The sequence below is a fragment of the Cupressus sempervirens genome, chromosome 10, assembly GCF_028749045.1.
Source record: "Cupressus sempervirens isolate cs-2001-9-10 chromosome 10, ASM2874904v1, whole genome shotgun sequence".
In the NCBI taxonomy this organism is placed as follows: domain Eukaryota; kingdom Viridiplantae; phylum Streptophyta; class Pinopsida; order Cupressales; family Cupressaceae; genus Cupressus; species Cupressus sempervirens.
In genome coordinates, this window is record NC_143127.1 from 886,766,668 (window position 1) to 886,787,977 (window position 21,310).

Sequence of the window (21,310 nt, forward strand, 5' to 3'; positions counted from 1 at the left end):
TGTTTTGCACTCTTGTACCCTGTTAAATCTCGTCTCGTGAAAACTTTGGGGTAAAAAGATATTGACCATCAAAGTTGCCTTCTCAGAACTACCTACAAGCAAACATGTCAGAAAACCATAAAATGCATTCAATTTTGCCTTCGAAAATAGGTCAAATTGACACTTGGGGGCATGAAAACTAGGACATTGGTTCATTGTCATGAAGAGAGTATAAATATAAGGTTTGGGCTCATGAAGAATAATCAATCGCATTTGGAAAATGATCAAAGTGGGTTACTTGGATTTGCAAAACTAGGAACAATGGTAGAAAAGTGATTTTCTCAAAAGAAATAGACCTAGTAAAGTGTGTAGACGGATTCATCAAGACTTACAAACTGGCATACTTAAAGAATTTTTAGAGTAGAGTACAATGGTACAATCCATTTGATATCCTATTATAGATCTAAAGTTATGACATGTCCCAAACAGGGTGTTGATCTCAGATTGGTTTGGACAAGTGAGTGTCAACACACTTAAGTTATTTACCTAGTTTGATGCAAAGCAACCACAAAGGAAGCAAAAATTCAATCCAACTCCTACACAACCTCCAAGGTCTTCATAAGGATTGTTCAAAGGATTTTATTTACTCCCCTTAGTGGATACTCTTCCTAACAAACTCTAAAAAAGGTTTCTAGACTCACCTTTCACAAGTAAGACACAAACCAATTGGACCCAACTTAGTGCAAATATGGAAACCTTCCTTGAAATGGGAAAAATGGGGATTTTTCTATTCTTTTCCTTTCTACCACCAAAAAGGGCATGAAAAAACTTAAACTCAACATAAACAAGGCAAACCATCCACTGGATACACCCCCAACAACCCATAACTCAAGATGCTCAATTAGACCTAGTAGCCTATTAGGTCTCCTAAAACAATTTTTGACCAGTAACTTCAAAGCTTACCAAAGGACTTGGGGAATCAAATGAAAATTCAAATACCATTTCCAAGTACTAACAAACTCCTAAGTTCCAAAGTCCAACTCCACTCCAGCATGTCTTAATCAGCACCAAGTACATAGGCCTAATTAGCCACTTTAGGCTTGGTTTTCAAGGTAAATGGTAAAGAATGGGTTCATGAAGTTAGATCTCCACCACAAGGCTGTTCTTTAGATCAAATAAGGGTACTGTGTTCTTATGCCAAGTCCTCAAAGTCTTTCCTCCTTCCTATCCATTCAAATTTCACCAAAATAGGGTCAAATTCATAGAGATATTTGATCTAGGGCTACTCTTAAAAATCACTATTAACCTCCCATTCCAAAACTTTTAGAATATGATAAAGCACACCCCTAACTTACACCATGCCAAAATGGAAAAAATTCCACTAGTGGGGAATCAAGTTAAGGTCATTTTTGTGACCAAACCCTAATTTTAAGGGTTTCTCAGGCTAGCAACCTAAAAAAATTGGATATCTTGAGCACAATAATTGATAGGAACTTGAAACCAAAATCAAAGTCTTGCAAATGAACAATATCAACTTCCCAAGGCAAAAAGTTCACCCTTCAATCATTAGATTTTGTACAGTACAGAAAAATTAGGAAAAATGCACTAGAACAACAAGTTTTATTGATTTAAGAGCAAGATACAATGCGTTACTTCAATATACCTCCTCCTTTGAGTGTTCAGAGCATTTATAGGCCATTTGAAACTATTTAAACCACCCTATTGATAGTTCTAGTGGTTGGGAGTTATTATTTGAAAATTTGTCAACAAAATTGCAAAAGCTGCTAAGGAACTTTTTGCAAGTTTGCAATTTTTTGCGCTAGGACAACATTTTCTTGCAAAATGGATTCTACCAACTCCTAGAGACTCTAATAATGCTCTAAACATGTAGACTAGCCTAGAAAACATAAAATTTACCAAAAATCCACTTTATTTGACCAAATGAAGCCCAGGCTTATAATTGCACCATGGGGCTTTGTGTCCATTACAAATGTGGATGGTCTTAGGGAGATCATTTGATCTATCCCTAGACCTTATTACTTCAAAAAAAGAAAATCATTTGATTAGGTTCTCTGAATAGGGTGTTGATCTTAGATTGGTTTTGACAAGTGAGTGTCAACACACTTAAGTTATTTACCTAGTTCATATCAAACAAGTAGTACATATCGAACACAACATGTATATTATAGAGCATGCCAAGTTCACAACGAGTGCCAAGCCACTCATGTACTGAGTCACTCAAGTGTCAAGAAGACAATGTATGCTAAGTGATTAAGGAGCCAAGTGAATAGTGGATGCTAAGTAATATAGATGCCGAGTCATAGTAAAAAGATTAGTATATGTCGAGCATCAAAGACTTTAGGTGTTCAGTAAGATAGTTTTGACATATTTGCTTATCATGGCACAAACAACTATATAAACTATTTTTGAGCCAACTTAATGACGAATTGTGATATTTTGGAGATAAGGATGAATCTTGATTTGGATTCCCAGTGCAATTACATGCATCCAATCAGAAAATGGAAAGGATTAAGTGACAAAATGGATGAATCTCAGCCATAGATTCATGCCTAACCCTAAGTCACCAAAGTCTTTTTAAGGAGGACAAACCCTAAATTGTATAAGTGAGTGTGTAATGTGTTAAAGTAGAGTATAGAGAAGTTTGTATGCAAAAACTAAGAATTCATGGTGGCTAAAGAGTTATGAAGTGAGACAACATTGTGGAATAAATTAGAACAAAATAAAGGAAAGGAGATAACATACAATGAAGTGACATTTGATCAAGAAGGATCAAGAAGACATCAGTTTATAGGTGATCAATTATCAGGCAATCAAGTGCTAATCGCAGGATCAATGTTGAGACATTTTAACAGGTGATTTCAATCAAAATATCTTAACAAAGTAGTACTAACAAGCTATATTGAAATCCTCTAACAAGGTGCTTACTTAATTGTGAGTTAAAGTCCTTTAGAAAGGCACACTTCTAACAGGGTGTTGAAATCCTTTAACAGGGTAAATCATGTTTCATGGTTAAAACATTGTAACCTTCATTGGATACACTTTATTACTCCAGTAGTGAATATTTTTGGGTGTCATCCCATCCAAGTTTTACCTTCTCACTTGGAGGGTTTCTGGGTAATCATATCTGGTGTTATGTGTGTGTGAATTTTTTACTCGTTTACATGTTTTAGATGTGCATGCTTTACATGTTATTTCAGTTTATACATTGAATGTATGCGATGGATGTGTGGTGAAATTTTTATGGGTCCAAGTTTAAACATTGATTCACCCCCCCACCCCACCCCGCTCCCCCTCCCACCCCAACCTGCCCCCCAAAATTTTACCTTTCCTATTTGTAATTCCAACAATTGGTATCAAAGCCTTTTTCTCTGAAAGCGAAGCTTTGCAGCTTTGAGAAAAGATCTCAAAATGGAGGTCTACAAGTTGGGAAAGACTATTGAGAATTAGGAGATTGAAATACATCTCATTCTACATCAATTGAATGAAGCTAGAGAGGAACAAAAGAAATCCTTGAAGAGAAGGAAGGAAATTGCTATTGTGGAGAAAGACACACAATACAAAGAGATAGACACTACTAAGCTATTTATAGATGGATACTCCAATGAATTTGATGTAGCAGTTGCATATGTAATGGAAAAGAATAGAGTCCAAGCTAAGGAAATTAGAAATCTCAAGTTAGAGCACAAATCACAAGCCATACTGCTATGTGAGGTGATTGAATAGAAGAAGAAAGCTATGGAAGACAAAGCCATGATTGAAGAAGACAAAAGAATTTTGGCCAATAGACTGGAAGAGAATTCAATAGAACTAACCAAGATTTCCAACATGCAATTAGATACTCTAAGTCAAACAATCAATGCCAACAATGAATTGAATGTCAAGGACATTGACATAACAACATTGAAGTTGCGGAATGAAAAACTATAAAATGACCTAAAAATGGAAAATGTGTTTGTTGAAAGTTTTAATAAGCCTAATGAAGCCATTAAATACTTTGAGCAACTATTGAGATCTCCTAGATCCAATAAAGATACATCTAGATTGGGATACACAAGAACTGAAGAAGGAGAGTCATCCAAAAGTGCAGAAAAAGGAACAACAAAGGTAAGGGTTCCAAACCTACTTGTCATAATTGTGGTAAGAAAGGACATACTACTAATGTGTATAGGAGCAAGACTACAAATTAGAATGTCAAGCATAAGAGCATGGTTGACTTTCATAAGTGCAACAAATAAGGTCATCAGGCACATGAATGGAGAACCAAGACCACCATGGAACTTTAACAACAATATGAAACAAATGTTCATCTAGAAATGCATCATCTACCAGAGTAGTATCCATATCATGATGATTGATTCTTGAAAAATAATTAGCTACGACATTTGTTTTTCTAGGCTTATCCACTATGGTTATGTCAAATTCTTGTAGCAATAGTAACCATCTTGCTAACCTACTAGTTATAGCAGGTTTTTTCATGAGATATTTGATTGCTGCATGATCAGTATGAACATAGATAGGATAACCTGTGATGTAATGCCAAAATTTATTTAGAGCATAGACTACTGCTAACAATTCTTTTTCAGTCACTGTGTAATTCAGTTTTGGGCCATGAAGACTCTTATTGATATAATAAATGGTATTTTCAAGATTTGAGTGTTTCTGTGCTAAAATTGCACCTATGGCATAATTAGAAGCATCTGTATATATGTGAAAAGGTAGGTTCCAATCAGGGCCTTGTAAAATTGGGGCTATGGTCAAAAGTTGCTTAAGCTGCAGGAAAGCTTTATCACACTCAGGTGTCCAATTGAATTCAGCTTCTTTGGTGAGCAATTTGTACAAGGGACTGGCTATTTTACTGAAGTCTTTTATAAAACGCCTGTAATATCTAGCATGTCCCATAAAAGATCTGATATCTTTTAATTTAGTGGGTATGGGTAATGTTTGAATTACCTCAATTTTTGTTAGGTCTACTTGTATACCTGCAGTAGATATGAAATGACTGAGTACCACACCCTCTTGCATGAGCATGAAACACTTTTCACTATTTAGCGCCAAATTATGTTCTTGACATCTTACCAAAACTTTTTCAAGATTTATCATTGCTTCTTCAAAAGTAACTCCAAATGTTGCAAAGTCATCCATATAGATTTCTATACAATCATGTGATATATCAACAAAAATACTAATTACAGCCCATTGAAACATTGCAGGAGCGTTACAAAGACCAAATGGTAAAACAGAGTATGCAAAAGTACCCCATGGACAGGTAAATGTAGTTTTGTCTTGGTCTTTAGGAGTAATACTGATTTGATTATAGCCATTGTATCCATCTAAAAAGGAGAAGTACTTCTTTCCAGCTAGTGTATCTAAAAATTAATCTATGAAGGGTAAAGGAAAATGATCCTTTTTAGTAGCCTTATTCAACTCCCTATAATCTACACAAATTCTCCATTTTCCTCCTTTCTTAGGTACTATAACCAGCGGTGATACCCATTTACTATCAGATATAGGATAGATAAAGCTAGCATCAAGCAGTTTTGCAATTCTGTTTTGACTATTTCTCTAAGGCTTGGATTTATCCTCCTCTGAGGTTGACGAAGTGGTAGACAACCTTCATTAATGTATATCCTATGGGTACATAGTGTAGGGCTTAATCCTTTCATATCACCATAATCCCAAGAAAAAGTCTTCTCATGCTTCTGAAGCAATTCTTTTAATTGTTCCATCTATACAGATGTCAATTTGGGTTTAACATGCAGTTTATGGCTTGTACTCAGTTCAACAGGAATAGTGGATTCTACCATAGCAATTTCAGAGATTGGGCTTCCTTCTATTTCACAGGGAAGTAGTGAACAAAGATTTTTAGGTTCTTTAAGTAAAGTACAACTTGTATCACACTCCTCATATGTAATCAATTCTAATATAGAGCTTTCAAACACATCTTTTCCTACCACACAAGTGTTGGTAAGGATGCTTTGGATTACTGAATCTTCTTCTTGCAACTTTAGAAAAGATTGCCTATGTAACATCATAAGTTGTACTATGGAATTTATCTCTTCTTCTTCATCTCCTAAATCTGGCCAAAAAGATGTACTCAAATTTGGTAATGGTTGTGCAGGAGGATATAGATCAAATTGCTTGGTTGATTGGCCATTTGATATGGTCATATTCCCTGATCTGCAATTTATGTTTGCATCAGATATGGCCAACCATGGTCTACCTAGAATGACAGGATAGCCAGATAGGTTTACTTTAGGGGACAAAATCATGAAGTCCGCAGGATATTCTAGGGAATCTAAGGTCACAACAATATTTTCTATCATTCCATCAGGAATGACAGTGGAACTATCTACAAGTTGCAGAATAGTTGGTGTGGGCCTTAATCCTTCTATTTGTAACTTCTTCATGGTTTCTTTGGTCATCAAATTTATAGCAACTCCCAAATCTATTAAGGCATTTTTAACAAATTGACCATTTATGCTGACACTTACTACTGGACTCCCTGGGTCAGAATATTTTGGTGAAATCACTCTTCCTAACATGATATCAGCTAAGTGTCCAACAACATGAACTGTGGTAGGATCCTTCTTCTTCCTTCCAAGTTTCTTTAGACAAGCTTCCCTTATAGCTTTTCCATAAGCAGGAATGTCCTTAATAGCTTGAAACAAAGCTATTTGGACATGCATAATCTTCAACTGGTTAACAATGTCAAAAGGTTGTTCCTTGCTTTGTTCAAGTTTCTATTGTATTAGTTGGTCTGGAAAAGGAGGCTCTACTACTGGTTGAACTGGTATTGGTATGGTAACATTAGTTGGGTCAACAGGTTCATCAAACAAAGGTTATGATGCTGCAGAAGAGTCTGATACTTCAGTTATAAGAGGTGGCTTTGGTGTTGGTAAGGTCGTTCCAGATCTCAAATATATATTTGTGATATCTAGGGCATAAGTAGGGTACTGCTGGGTATCAACACTATACATGGGCTGCTGTGGTTGGCTATTTGGATTTGGCTGAGGTTGTGCAGGTAGTTGTGTTTGCTTTTGAGGTCCACTATTTGTAGGTGGTGGCATTAAAGAAGGTTGTTGAGCTGGAGGGGGTAATTGTGGAGCACCAATATTTTGGTTAGGCCATTGTTGAGATCCCTTCCATTGGTTTGGAGATTGCCAATTCCCTTGGGGTGGTTGCCATTGGTTCTGCTGGTTCTGGGGCCATTGGTTATTCTGCTGGTTAGGCCAAGGTTGTTGGAAATTTTGAGACCATTGAGACTATTGTGGGTTATTTTGCCCAGCATTATTCCAATTGGGTTGGTTTTGTGGAGGACCTTGGGTATTGTGGTTTTGCCATTGATTACCATATGAATTTGAATTTTGCAAGGGGTCTTGAGGCATACCTTGACGTTGAGCCCATGGTCGGCATTGAGAAACAAGGAATACTTGCTCATCATCCCCATCTATCTTTACATATTTAGTTGGAAGATGCTGGTTCTCCATGCTTGCAACCAATTTATAGTGGCAATCCTTCTTTTGCTTTCAACAATGAGGACAATACTCAGCTAGTTGTAACTCAGCCTCTACTTGCTTCTTCTTTGCAATCATTGTATCCAACTGTGTAGTGACATCATTAATGATGTCTTTTTTGAAATCTGACAACAAATTGGATATTTCAAGTTTTGAAATGCCTTGACTAATTCCTTTTGTAACCGTAGAACGGGGTCCTCGACCTTTCTTCATAGTTGACCTTGAGTAGTTCTGACATATCTTTTTGAGGTCATCTCATTGAGCTTGATATACATCTCCACTGACCATCAGGTCCAATGCTTCCAAACAGTCTTCATTCACTCCTCTTAGAAAGACTAGTTTTTGGGAATCTTCAGACAATGTGTGTTGAGGATTCTTTTGTAGTGTATATAAAAATCGAGAAACATAGTCTTCTAATGTCTCTTCCTCCTTTTGTGATATCCTAAAGATATCATCTCCTCTTGTGCCAGATGCTTTGCAATATTCTTTATATTTTTCCAAAAATAAGGCTTGCATTTCATCCCAATTCGCAGCTGCATTGGCTCCTAAGCCCATGAACCATCGCAAAGCTGATTCTTTCAATGTGGCTGGAAATAATTTAAGCTTATGGGCATCAGTGTTGTAGTCGAAACTATGACAAAGGATGTCAAACTCAAACAAGAAGGTATCAGGGTCTTTAGTTGCAAGGCCATAGAAAGTTGGAAGAGCAGTGGGAGGTATATTCTTGAGATTGGCATTGGTTATGAGACTTGGAAGTGGAAATGGAAAAGTGGGTTGTGCCATGACTGGTGGGACTGGATTATGAGGTTGCTGCTAAAAAGGAATGTTAGGCACTGAATGATTAACAACTGGTGGATTCAAGGTAGTGTTATCAAGAAGATTGGTCACTATTTCAGTGAAAGGTTGGAGACCAGATATATCTAGGGATTCAGCTCTTGATGATACTGTGGGGAAAACAGGACTTGCGTCTTCAAAGGACAACTCAACTTCTTCATTCAAATTAGTAGATCCTTGTGGAAGAAATCTGCCATATTCATCTCGTCGTCTTCCTCTTCGATGCATGCAACTAAAATTTTCACACTGGTAAAAAGAACTTAATCTAAAAACTATGACTCAAAAATGCTCCTAGCTTGACACCATCCCTGGCAACGATGCCAAAAATGAATCGCCTCACAATAAGTGTTCCATAGTCATGCGCTAGGCCTAGCTTAGGAATAATCTATTCAAGCTAAGGACTACTTTTCCCCTACCATGAGGTTCATTTAGATTGTCAACCCAAGGACGTATACTTGAAATGGTCGGCACAGTATGTGCATTAGGTACCTTGATGAGTCATTATGCTTGTGCTGCAGGAAAGTAAAAATGCAAAGGAAACTACACTATTGCTATGGAAAAGAAAATATTGAATCTATGAATGTTGAAAACACAATGACAAGATAACAGAGATTCCATCTTGACTCATCCACTAGTCTGTTCTCGCAGATGCTGCAGGAACGTTTATGAAGTGTGATGCTACAGGAAGGAATTAACTAGCTATGTCTTACTTAAAATATTGCTAATGCTAGTAAAATGAATCTATTCTATCCTAATCTAATCCACCTTCCAAGTGGGCCCCCTTGGTTGGCTTCTCTAATCTACCAATGTAGGATAGAAGCTAAAGAGAACTAATTCATTTCATTAATCAGTCATTACATGATTCAGAATTGTAAAACACAACTACAACAAATTGTGAATCAGTGTTCTCTCTTACTCGATAAAACTTATCAAAAACCAAAACTTCACACACAGGAGTCGATCCCAACATATATAGGGAATCTACTCTTTATTACATAATAGAAAAGTAACTGTCCTAAGTTAAGTCTGCAGGAGAGAATATAGGAGAACAATTGAAAGCGGAAAGGAAGGATAATGGAATTGAGGAGGGAGCAATGAAGTCTCAGCATCCACTTGTTACAACATAAATGCAAAGAAGGCAATGGCATGTAAAAGCTCCTCCTTATTCGCTGCCATGTTTCCTGGAGTGGTTATAACTTCCTTTTCGTGGTTGTTCCTTGATGCTCGTTTCTCCTTGAATGCTGTCGGCAACCAACTTCTGGGTTCCTCTGCTCATCCTTTAATCCTTATCATCAGGTTAGTTATGATATAAGACATATTTGCAAATAAACATCCATCAAACTAAATTCAAGCATAAGAATGCACATTTGGATATTTATATGAAATACTGCATATTAGATATAATTTAGGCAAAATATGACAGTTTTTCTACCCCATAAATCATCAAAGGTTTATCAAACATAGGCTTATAAGTGTTAAAACAAGGATAAATGAAGTATCACAAAGTATCTTAAACATAACAAAATAAAGGCATTTTTTAGACTCATCACTCACATAAGTTGCTAACCCCTATGTCATCAACAAGACAACTCATATGACTATGCATATTCCTAAGTAAACTTAAGTAAAGTGTAATAATAATTAATTATTTACACTAATACCCCCCCTAAGTGAAACTTAGGGGAATGCATTTAAGCTCACAAAGCTAAATGCAAGATGCAATGTGGGTCTTGTCTACTAGGCCATGTTGGGTACCCATGTACAAATGCAATGCTCTACATAAAATGCTATGCAATGCAATGCAGTCCTTTTGAAAATGGAGAAAGAGGGAAAACGTCATGGGAAAAACCTCCTCCAAAAAGAGAGATGGAGTAGTACAAGATGCATGCAAGGATGGAGTAATCAAGACCCCCCATACGTCATGCATGTTCAAGCATATGATGGTATCCCCCCATATTGAATAATCTCCAACAAGGATGTCATGAAGACAAAAAGGTATCCAATGCCTACAAATGGCATTTTCCCCTTTAGTAAGAAGATGCACCAAGTATAGGTGCAAGTATACTTCCCATTGTGGATAGGAAGATGGATGAGGAATCCATATGTAGTATGCTATCAATGCTACCTCTAAAGTCTACTCATATGTTAACAAGTCCTTGATGAATGTAGATGCCACAAGCCAATTTGGTGGATGCCCAAAAGAAGGTGGCAAACAAGGTAACATGTCCATGTATGAAATTGAATCAAACTCCAAAGACAAGGAATCATCCTTATAGGAAGATATGGGAAGAGAAGTGATGTAGCCTCACCTCAATGATGAATACACACCCATGAAAGAAGCTCCTTGGTGACTGAAGAAGCTACACCATGAAAACTAAATGATGTTACTCCTTGTAGGAAGAAGTGGTGCCATAGGTGTAGTAGAGAATGCTCCCCAACTAGTAGGAAGAATCCTCAAAAGATATGATGTCTACAACTAGAGTTGTAGGTACCACAACTGGAGTGATTGGAGGTAGAATGTCCTCTGGTAATGTAGGGACTCGTGGATCTCCATATGCTTCCCAAAGACACATCCAAATGTCATGAGGACTACTTGCCTTACTAAGAGGAGAAAAAGATTCATTACTCATATTGTTATACATAAAGTGAAGAAGAAGAGAAATATGTCGCCAATTAGTATTATGTGGAAATATATTTGAATATAGATAAGGAAAAACCTCCTTATGTTCTCTTAGATGATCAATCATCAAAGCACTCCATTTCTGATAGTTCCTTTTTGTCAATTTGAATCTTAAACCAAAGTGACACTTTTGACATGACTCCATGAGATCAAATAATGTATGCACCCCCAAAATGCAAAAAAACTCAATCAAAGAAACACCGCCCCACCAATGCATGATTTGGCACTTTATATTTAGTACGATGACAATGGCCACTTGCCAATTTAGGGCATATGTGGACTTCCAATTTTGATGGGTACAACAACAAATATGAAGCTATATCAGACTCAACAAGATAAGACACAAGATCTCTCAAGGATCTAATTAATTACAAGTGCTAATAGGCCAAAATGAGACCAAAATTTGAAAGTACTATGTCTACTCAAAATTACTCCAAATTGATACTAGATCTAGAAAGTAGACAAAAAATCGTGCATTTGTCAAAATAATAGCACTTGAATATGTGTCCAGATGAGCTCGAACTAAGCCTTTGAAGTTGCAAAAATTGGGATTTGTGAGTTGTAGATAAATTCAGGAACATAGATCTCAAACATCCTGTACCAATGTGTAGATCATGAAATTCTACCCGAAACAAAAAAAATTGCTCAAAAAAAGGAGTCCATGTGAGGGAGATATCGTTGTTTGAAAATCACCTCGATAATTATTTTTCTTGAATCATCGTTGTTGCACATTCAAAAATCAAATGACTCTAGATTTCACCTCATATATCTGATTTTGATGAAACAAAAGTTGATTTGGGGGGTTTTTTGACCTTTTGAATGTGATACCAACATCTGATTTGCAACACCAAGCTCCAATCTTGACCTGAAAAAAAAAATTCTCTTCAATTGCTATGTAATGAAACTCTCGTCGCTCTAATACCATGTAAGAATTTGGTATAGCTCTGATACCATGTAGGAATTTGTCTAAGGAAATAATTCAATGCCAAGATCAAGAAGCTCAATAAATAGCACAAGAGAGACTAATGATGATCAAATGAGAATCTCAATAATGATCAAAATGATAATGGATATTAGATGATTTGATATGAGATGATTGGATATGAGATACACGCTAGAAGTGCCTTGCATATAAAGGAAACTAGAATGACTAGGAGTCAACAAAGAGATAAACATCACAACTAAGCACATGTCCACCAAGAGTGGATTATCCTCCATTGAGCATAGGAGTTTGTGCAATGATGAGAGGATAAGTTTACATAGGTGTATCTCATAAAGAGACATTGTAGACACCATGTGCTCAAATAAGTTGCTAACTCATGTGTTGTCAACAAGACAACTCATATGACTATGCATATTCCTATGTAAACTTAAGTAAAGTGTAATAATAATTAATTATTATACTAACAGAGGGCTTTACTACTAATTTACAAGGCTATGTTGATTCAGATTTGGAAAAGGGTCTCGATACCAGGTAGATTATTACAAGATATGTATTTACTATTGGTGGGACAATAGTGAGTTGGATTTCTTGTTTATAGAAGATGAATATTTTATCCACTGTGGGGGTAGAGTATTTTGTTGCTATAGAGGCAATCAAGGAGATGATATGGATTCAATTCTTCATGAAAGAATTAGGACACCCACAACAGGAAAATTATTTGTTTACAAATAGCTAGAGTGTCATTCATCTTGTGAAGAATACTAGTCTATATTTAAAGACAAAACACATACAGTTGTGGTACCATTTCATTCAGCCAGTTTTGGATGATGGATAGGTAAAGTTGGAAAAGATACTTACAAATAATAATCCAACAAATGTATTTACAAAAGTAGTAACAAGGGAGAAGTTGAACTCCTCTTCAACTTTGGTTGGTCCTCTTGAGTGGACCAAAAAAAGAAGTTGAGTTCAAGGTGGTTCGATTGAGTGAGAGCTTTGTGTGGTAGTGGTATTGCTACAAGATTATCTCCAAGTGGGAATTTTTTATGTTAGTGTGGAGTTTGATCAGTCACCAAGTGGGAGATTATTAGCTTGTGGTGACTGATCAAGAAAGTATTGTATACTCACCTTGTATCCTTGTTGGGATTCAAGGTTGAGCCCGGCCTCGAGCAAGGGTTTGGGGTGACAACCCCCAATACAATTGAGGGCTCATGGGTGTGTCCTCATAGAAAAAAATATTGGGGATATTTTTTCTAGGGGATGACATGTTGTAATTATTCTAGCCCTAATTTTGTAAGTGGCAAAAATGTTGTATAAAATGGCTTATGGTTGGGGATTTCATAAGGCATGATGAGATAGTAACTTCTTGGGACTATATTGAGTTGTTTGGTGGACGTAGCCCAAGGATTGGGTGAACCGCATTAAATCTTTGTGTCTTGTGTTCCCTTCTTTGTGCTGATTTATTTTATGATATTGGAAATATTTGCATGTAATTGTAATTTATGTCTCACTAATCTTAACAAGTTTATGCCACAGTTTAAAAGTAAAGGAGTCTTTTTTTCTCAAAGCATGCATTCTATTCTAAAAGCTAACAATAAAAATGCTTCATCTAGCTAATTAAAAAAAATTTCTCATCATGCTTCATATTTCCTATATTTTTTAATAAATCATCCTTTAGAATGCAACACTCTGTGTAGGAAAACCAAAATTGAAGTTTTTAAGGTCTTCCATCATTACATTTATCTCATCGACATATATCTCTTATTACACTTTTCTAATGCTAGATGATTCATTTGTTGCTTTGTCTTGTTGTTAAGTATATCAAATCTTTGTTATGATTTTGTAGATTATATCCAATATTTAGATTGCTTTGGCCTTTCTTGAAGCCATTTTTTCCCATAGTAATATCTTCCCTAACCGTGTCATATTTCAACTATAGAACATCTATGAATTCACAGTCGTATATTGATCATTACCTACTTCACAATTATGTTTGATGTCTCATCACAATATTATCTCTTTCAACTTTCTCCAACTTCTATCATAAGTATTTGTGTCTTGTGTTCTCTTCTTTGTGCTTTATTATTTTATGATATTGGAAATATTTGCATGTAATTGTTATTTATGTCTCACTAATCTTAATAGGTTTATGCCACAGTTAAGTAAAGGAGTCTTTTTTCTGAAAGCATGCATTCCAATCTAAAAGCTAACAATAAAAATGCTTCATCTAGCCAATTAAAAAATTATTTCTCATCATCCTTCATGTTTCCTATATTTTTTAATAAATCATCCTTCAGAATGCAACACTTTGTGTAGGAAAACTAAAATTCAAGTTTTTAAGGTCTTCCATCGTAGGAAAACCAAAATTAACGTTTTTTAGGTCTTCCATTATTACATTTATCTCATCGGCATATATCTCTTATTACACTTTCTAATGCTAGATGATTCCTTTGTTGTTTTGTGTTGTCCTTAAGTATATCAAATCTTTGTTATGATTTTATAGATTATATCCAATATTTAGATTGTTTTGGCCTTTCTTCAAGCCATTTTTCCTACATTAATATCTTCCCTAACCATGTCAAGTTTCAACTATAGAACATCTATGAATTCATAGTCTTATATTGATCATTACTCTCTTCACAATTATGTTTAATGTCTCATCACAATATTATTTCTCTTTCAACTTTCTCCAACTTCTATCACAAATCTGTGTCTTGTGTTCTCTTCTTTCTGCTTTATTATTTTATGGAAATATTTGCATGTAATTGTTATTTATGTCTTGCTAATCTTAACAGGTTTATGCCACAGTTAAGTTAAGGAGTCCTTTTTCTCAAAGCATGCATTCCAAGTCTAAAAGCTAACAATAAAAATGCTTCATCTAGCCATTTAAAAAATAATTTCTCATCACGCTTCATATTTCCTATTTTTTTAATAAATTGTCCTTCAGAATGCAACATTCTGTGTAGGAAAACCAAAATTGAAGTTTTTAAGGTCTTCCATCATAGGAAAACCAAAATTTAAAGTTTTTAAGGTCTTCCATTATTATATTTATCTCATTGGCATATATCTCTTATTACACTTCCTAATACTAGATGATTTCTTTGTTGTTTTGTGTTGTTCTAAAGTATATCAAATCTTTGTTATGATTTTGTAGATTATATCCAATATTTATATTACTTTGGCCTTTCTTGAAGCCATTTTTTCCTACATTAATATCTTCCCTAACCATGTCAGATTTCGACTATAGAACATCTATGAATTCACAACCTTATATTGATCATTACCTGCTTCACAATTATGTTTAATGTCTCATCACAATATTATTTCTCTTTCAACTTTGTCCAACTTCTATCATAATGTTATTGACATGGATTTGTGTTCATCCAAGTTTTATTACAAATATTTTAAGTTTTTCCTACATGATATAATTGTTTGTGCTTGTCCAACTTTGATTGCGAAGCTTTTTCTTGATTTTTACATGCACTACATTTGTCCATGCACATCCAAATTTTGTGGCAAAGTTTCCATTTAATTTTTAAGATTGTATAATTGTTCATGCTAATGTTTAGTTATCTCTAATTTATTTTTTTTCTACTTGTATTTGTTAGTTGATCCAACTTGATTGAATTAATCACCTAAAAGGACTGTGCATAAATGATGCAGGAGCATCTTGCATGGAAAAATTATTGGGAAAAAAAAAAAAAAAATTGTGGAGGAGAGAGAAAGTGACGAAAATTAGAGGAGAAATAATAAAAAAATAAAAAGGGGAAAAAAGGAGAAAAGAAAGAAAAAGAGGATTTCTATTTTTGAGGTGCATAGGTGGCATAATAGAAAAAATAAAAAATAAATAGTTGTCATTCCATTTATCGAGGTGTGTGGGAAGAATTCTAGAAAGTTATGAATATTGTAGAAAGTTGTGGATATTGTAGAAGGTTATGAAAGTTGTAGAAGGTTGTGGAGGAATTCTAGAGGGTTGTGGATAAGTCATGTATTGGGTGGTAAGTGCCTATTTAAGCAAAGCATATGAGCATTTCTAATCAAGCTCAAGGGGAAGTTTGAGGAGTAGAAGCTCAAGGAGAAGCTTGAGAAGTGGAAGCTCAAGGGGAAGCTTGAGGAGTAGAAGCTCGAGAAGAAGGTGAAAGCTCAAGGAGAAGCTTGAGAAGTGGAAGCTCAAGGAGTAGCTTGGAAAGGTGAAAGTTGTGGAAGGTGAAGCTTGGAAAGCTTGGAAGGCTTCAAATTGTGAAAGAGAAGAAGGAAGTGAAGAGTGAGTTTTCTTGAGTCTGTAGACAGAGCGCCGAATGTGAGGTAGTTTACAGCAAGATTATGGTGGAGTTGTGAGTGTAGACAGAGCGCCGAATGTGAGGCAGTTTACACTTGGATCTTGGATTAAGTTTGTGAGAAGAGCTAGTGACTGTGGTTTAGAAACAAGGAGGTTGCTTGGTGGCTTGCGAGCACAAGTTGAGATCTCAGAGGTTTCTACCAGAGTGTGGATCTGGACTTAGCTTGGGTTTGGATTGGATCTTGAGAGATCTTGGAAAAATGTTATTGTAATTGCTATTGAATTTTCAGGTATAATAAAATTGTCTTCATATTGTTGCATTATTGGTTGTGAGTTGGTAAGGGTGGTGTGGCCCTTCGTCAGTGGTATCAAAGCCGTACCTCTATCAATAAATACTCTTCCAAATCATAAATCTTAGGCACTATTTCTTTATCCTATACTCTTATATGTTTAAATTGCTATTTCTTTATCCTCTACTTTTACATGTTCAAGTCACTATTTTCTTTATTCATTAATTTCACATGTTGAAGTCTAAATTTAACTTTTATAGTGTTAACTTATTTTTTTGATATCTCTACTTTTATCAATGATGAATATTCCACATCATTCACTTTTTAGATGAATTTACTTTGTTGCAGTTTTGAACTCCCAATTTTATTGACAAAAGTAGTTATTTCATGTCTTTGATATTTGATTCTCATGTTTATTAACTTTAGACCCAATATACATGTACTTCATGTTATATATTACTTAATCACTTGCAAACCATCCCCTAGCTGTTGTAGGACATAAAGTAACTAGAACCCCATCATTTCTTCCTTTACTTATTAGTGATGCTAGAAGAATACAACTTTGTAACCAAAATTTAAGGTCACATTTCATTTTGATTAGTTTAATAGTAAATAAAATTGTGAAGATCTAAAGGTTGAATCTCGTTATCTCCCGCTAACAAGAATAATGGTAGAAAATAAATGCCTTATAGATACATTGTACAATAGTAAAAAATAATTGCATTGCAAATAGATGTTGTATCTCTTTGACCTCTTCTCATAGCCTTTAATTGTATGCACCTTCATTTATTGACTCACTTTGTTGTGGATGATCATTACTAATATCAACACCATTACATTCACCACAAGTACCACTTGTATGTTCTACAATTTGAAGGAAACATGACTAAAAGCACAATAGTCCTATGACAGAACCGATCTAATAGGTATACATATTTTCCTTCATATAAAAATAATAGAAGACGCAAAAGATGCCTTACTAAAACCATTAAAATCACAATAGCACATTCAATGTATTGATCTTCATAAAAATATTTACAGTACACTTGTAATATTTGAGTACATATATGAAGGTTTCATGTTTAGTTCAATTCAAAAACACAATCCTGCACAAATCTCACATAAAATCTCCATTGCAAGCCCTCAATACATAGGCTACATAGATCCTAGAAATCACAAACGTTCTGTCAAAACCATTGGATCAAACCATGAGCATCCATATTTGTAAAGCCTTGCAGAATGGTATGTATCTCCTCCCATCATGATCCCCATTCAACCTCTTACACAACAGTTAGTGGTGAGTAGTGAACCAAAGATGCCTTCCAAGTCCACTATGTGATTCCCTCTTTACAAAGCTGTTAATAGTGAATCAAAGATGCCTTCCAAGGTCACTATGGTATTCCCTCTTACACTATCCTTTCAACTCCTTTAGATATTCTTAAGGGTACAAATAATTCTACACAACTGACATGGTAAAAAGGGAAGACACAGAAAACAATACATCTGAGCAATATTGCCATGAAATCATGGTCAAAATTGCATTGATCTGGATAGTATATGTAGAATATGAAAATTTTGAAATATGGGGACACTGTATACAAGATAGGAACTAAAACCAAAACCAACCTCTCTTCTCAGTTTTCACTTATGGTATGTGGTCCACCAGATTGTTTCAAGAATGAAAAGATATTGTGGACCGTGTAGAAAATGTTCTCCTCTAGCTAGAATCCATTGTATCCTAATTAATGAAAGCAAAAGTCCTCTCTCTCCTCACGAGTTTAATTCTTGGATGATGCGGTGCAGTGGTGGGGAATTCTTCAGGAATGGGGAGATATCCTGAAGGGTGTGGAAAATGCCCTTCTTGCACTGGTATCCATTATATCTTCACCTGGGCACCCCGGCAACGAGCTCCACTCCATGGAACTCAAATTAAACCTCAACAGATTCGTGCTTCCTCTAAGCATAAACCAAATTCCATCCCTACCATCTGATGCAACTAAAAAATCTGTACCATCTGATGACTTGACGGCAGCTTCCAACAAATCCAGGGGAGACTTAGAAAGTAGAGACCAGCTCTTATAATTTGATGTCAAATCCAACTCCCACAGCCCCACCAAACCGTGCTTTATCACAGGCAACCGGCCCAAGATGGGATTGCTGTTCCGTAATCTCCCCACCAAAATCATCCTCTCACCACACACCAATAAGGAAGGGAGTGTAGCATGAGGATTCTCATCAGAATCAAGATAATCAATCATATGAGGCAGCCCTTCCTCAATTTCCAGATATTTAAATTCAGTACTTTGAATGTTGTAACAGCCAACATGAACACCATATGTACTTGTGCAATATACCATGCCTTTGTGTACAGTACTCCTCCAAGGGTGTGCGGTTGTTCTCCACCAGGGGTGTTCAGTGCTTCTCCAGGGTTTTGCCTCTGTAGCATTACCAGTAGTCCACATATTCAAACTGGAATTGTATACTAATGGGCAAACCTTCGATGGCTCTGCATGGTTGCTTGACATTACAATAATGTTAAAGTTGTTTGAGCTGAGGTCAGCGATCAGTTCAACAGCCAGTTCACCATGCCATTCCTGACGAAAGGGAAAATCAGGCAAAACCATGAATTCTTTGGTTAAAGGGTTAAGTACAACAGGATTATAAATCTGCCTTGAATCCGAATCCACAAAGAGGAAAAGCCCCCCGCCCACCGCACAAAGTTGGATAATGGAAGGGGGGCTGAAATGGGAGTTCCTATTCTTCCATGGTAATAATGGTAAGGGAATTCGGAACCACTGGTTTAGAGGGGGGCTGAAGAGGATGATACCATGCGAGCCCTGGGTAGTGTGCTGGACTACCAAATAGTTTGAACTGAGAGAGTTGTAAAGTGACCAGAAAAATGGAGATGTACATATAGCATTGTTCCATGTTTTGGAAACACATTTCATTCTCATCAAAGTGGGCAAAGAAAGCCTTGCTAGAATATGCTCAATTATAAGACCATCCAAATTGATTGTAGACGAATTGCTAGTTTGCCCTTCTTCAATTACTACTTTATCTTTCAGATTTAGCCCTTTCTGTGGAGGCCACGACTGATTATGGTGCTGTGACACTATGCCATAACGTTTGTGAAGAGCTGTTAGTAATGAAGAAAAAGGAAGGCCTGAACAGTGGTTACCTACTACCAGGCGCCATCCACGGTTGAATTCTCTGGTGCCATCAAATGATAATGATCTTCTAGGGTTTAAGATGAATTGAAAAGACTGTCGGTCATCTGCCAAGCGGAAAACCTTCTCGATCCTCTGCATCTCCAACTCCTTAGCACTTGGGAATATTCCAATTGGATTGCTACACCTGATCTTGTCCACTAACTGCCACAAACCCATCAAGAATGGGCTAATTTCGATCAAGAATTGGGGAAGCCTCGCCAAAACTCTCCAAACAACATTAAGAACATCCCTGAACCAATCCACCATACCACCCAACTGAAAACAGCTTTTCTCTCCCACGCTAGGCAAATTACAAATAAATATCTCCGATACATTATCTAATTCAGAATTCTCAATGATACTCTCTAAAGGTTTATCAGATTCAACATTCTCAAGAATACCCTCTAATGCATTGGCAGATTCAGAACTATCAATGATACCCTCTAATGGATTATCAGATCCAACATCCTGAACGGCACCCTCTAACACCTTATCAAATTCAGAATCTTTAACAAAACCCTCTGGTACATCGCCAGATACAAGTTTCTCAACAAAACCCTCTGATAGATTAGCAAATTCAAAATTGTTATGATCTACAATCATGCTTTGCACCTCTCCTTCACCAGCACAACAATGGATATGCAGGCCAAGCAGAAGAAAAACGGCAACACAAACCCAAACCCTAGACAACAAAAACCCAATTCCTCCCATATTTACTCAGCTCACTGAAACACTAATATCAAATCCCAGGCACTGGACTTTCTATGTACAAAAAGTAAAATGAAACCATTAAAACATAACCTGACAGAATGAAACCCTTGCTCTCGCTCAAAATTTCCTCCCACGTCATAAAAACTGCACAGGGAAAAAAAAACACAACATTCACATATTACCTACAAACATATTTGCTGAATCCATGGTATTTAAACTAGTTGTCTGCCTACAGTTTTTTGGGAATCTCCAGGTATTAAAACTTGACTATGAAGTCAACACGAAATTTCGGGGAAAATATTTGAGAATTGCTTGCCTGAGTTTTCAAGATTTGCTTTATTCTCTTCCAGGAACGTTCAAGCATATCTAATGGAGTAGTAGTCGGTACTGATTCGTTTTTCTCCGGTACTGGAATATGAATGCCCTATGATCTAACTAATCTAATCCCAATGTTCTCATCATTGGTTTCTAATATTTACTGCTTAAAAGCAATTAAATGACCAAAACAATTGCTTATTTCAACATCAAAGTAATTTTTGGTATTACTATAGATATATGAGTGTGTCTCTCATTCAATAGTTGTCTTTTTTTTACTTATTAATTTAGGGGAAATGACCCATTCACGGTAATTTGTGTATCTACTGCTTGTAATATGTATGTCAAAATTTGTCATTTTTTTGGTGACCCTTCTTAGGTGAGTGAAGAGCTTAAAGCTAACTTTTTGACTTTCCTTCATTTACCCTCTTATAGAACTCGTAGAGTCCAACACAAAAAATAGTATTTTTTGCACAAATGGACCAATCAGCAACCAAGAGAACTAAAAAAAAATCAACTATTACTACATGTGTGATTG

General features: G+C 36.0%; 1 protein-coding gene across 1 annotated transcript; it reads right to left on the reverse strand.

Moving 5' to 3' along the window:
- Window positions 1–17,525: 17,525 nt before the first annotated feature.
- On the reverse strand, window positions 17,526–20,929 carry LOC149536834 (uncharacterized). The gene is made up of 2 exons (XM_089804944.1): window positions 20,774–20,929; window positions 17,526–20,601 (listed from the first exon to the last, which is right to left on the reverse strand). Exon 2 carries the CDS (start codon window positions 20,455–20,457, stop codon window positions 18,355–18,357), a length of 2,103 nt encoding a protein of 700 aa, XP_089661070.1. The 5' UTR covers window positions 20,458–20,601; window positions 20,774–20,929; the 3' UTR covers window positions 17,526–18,354.
- Between the last annotated feature and the right edge of the window lie 381 nt (window positions 20,930–21,310).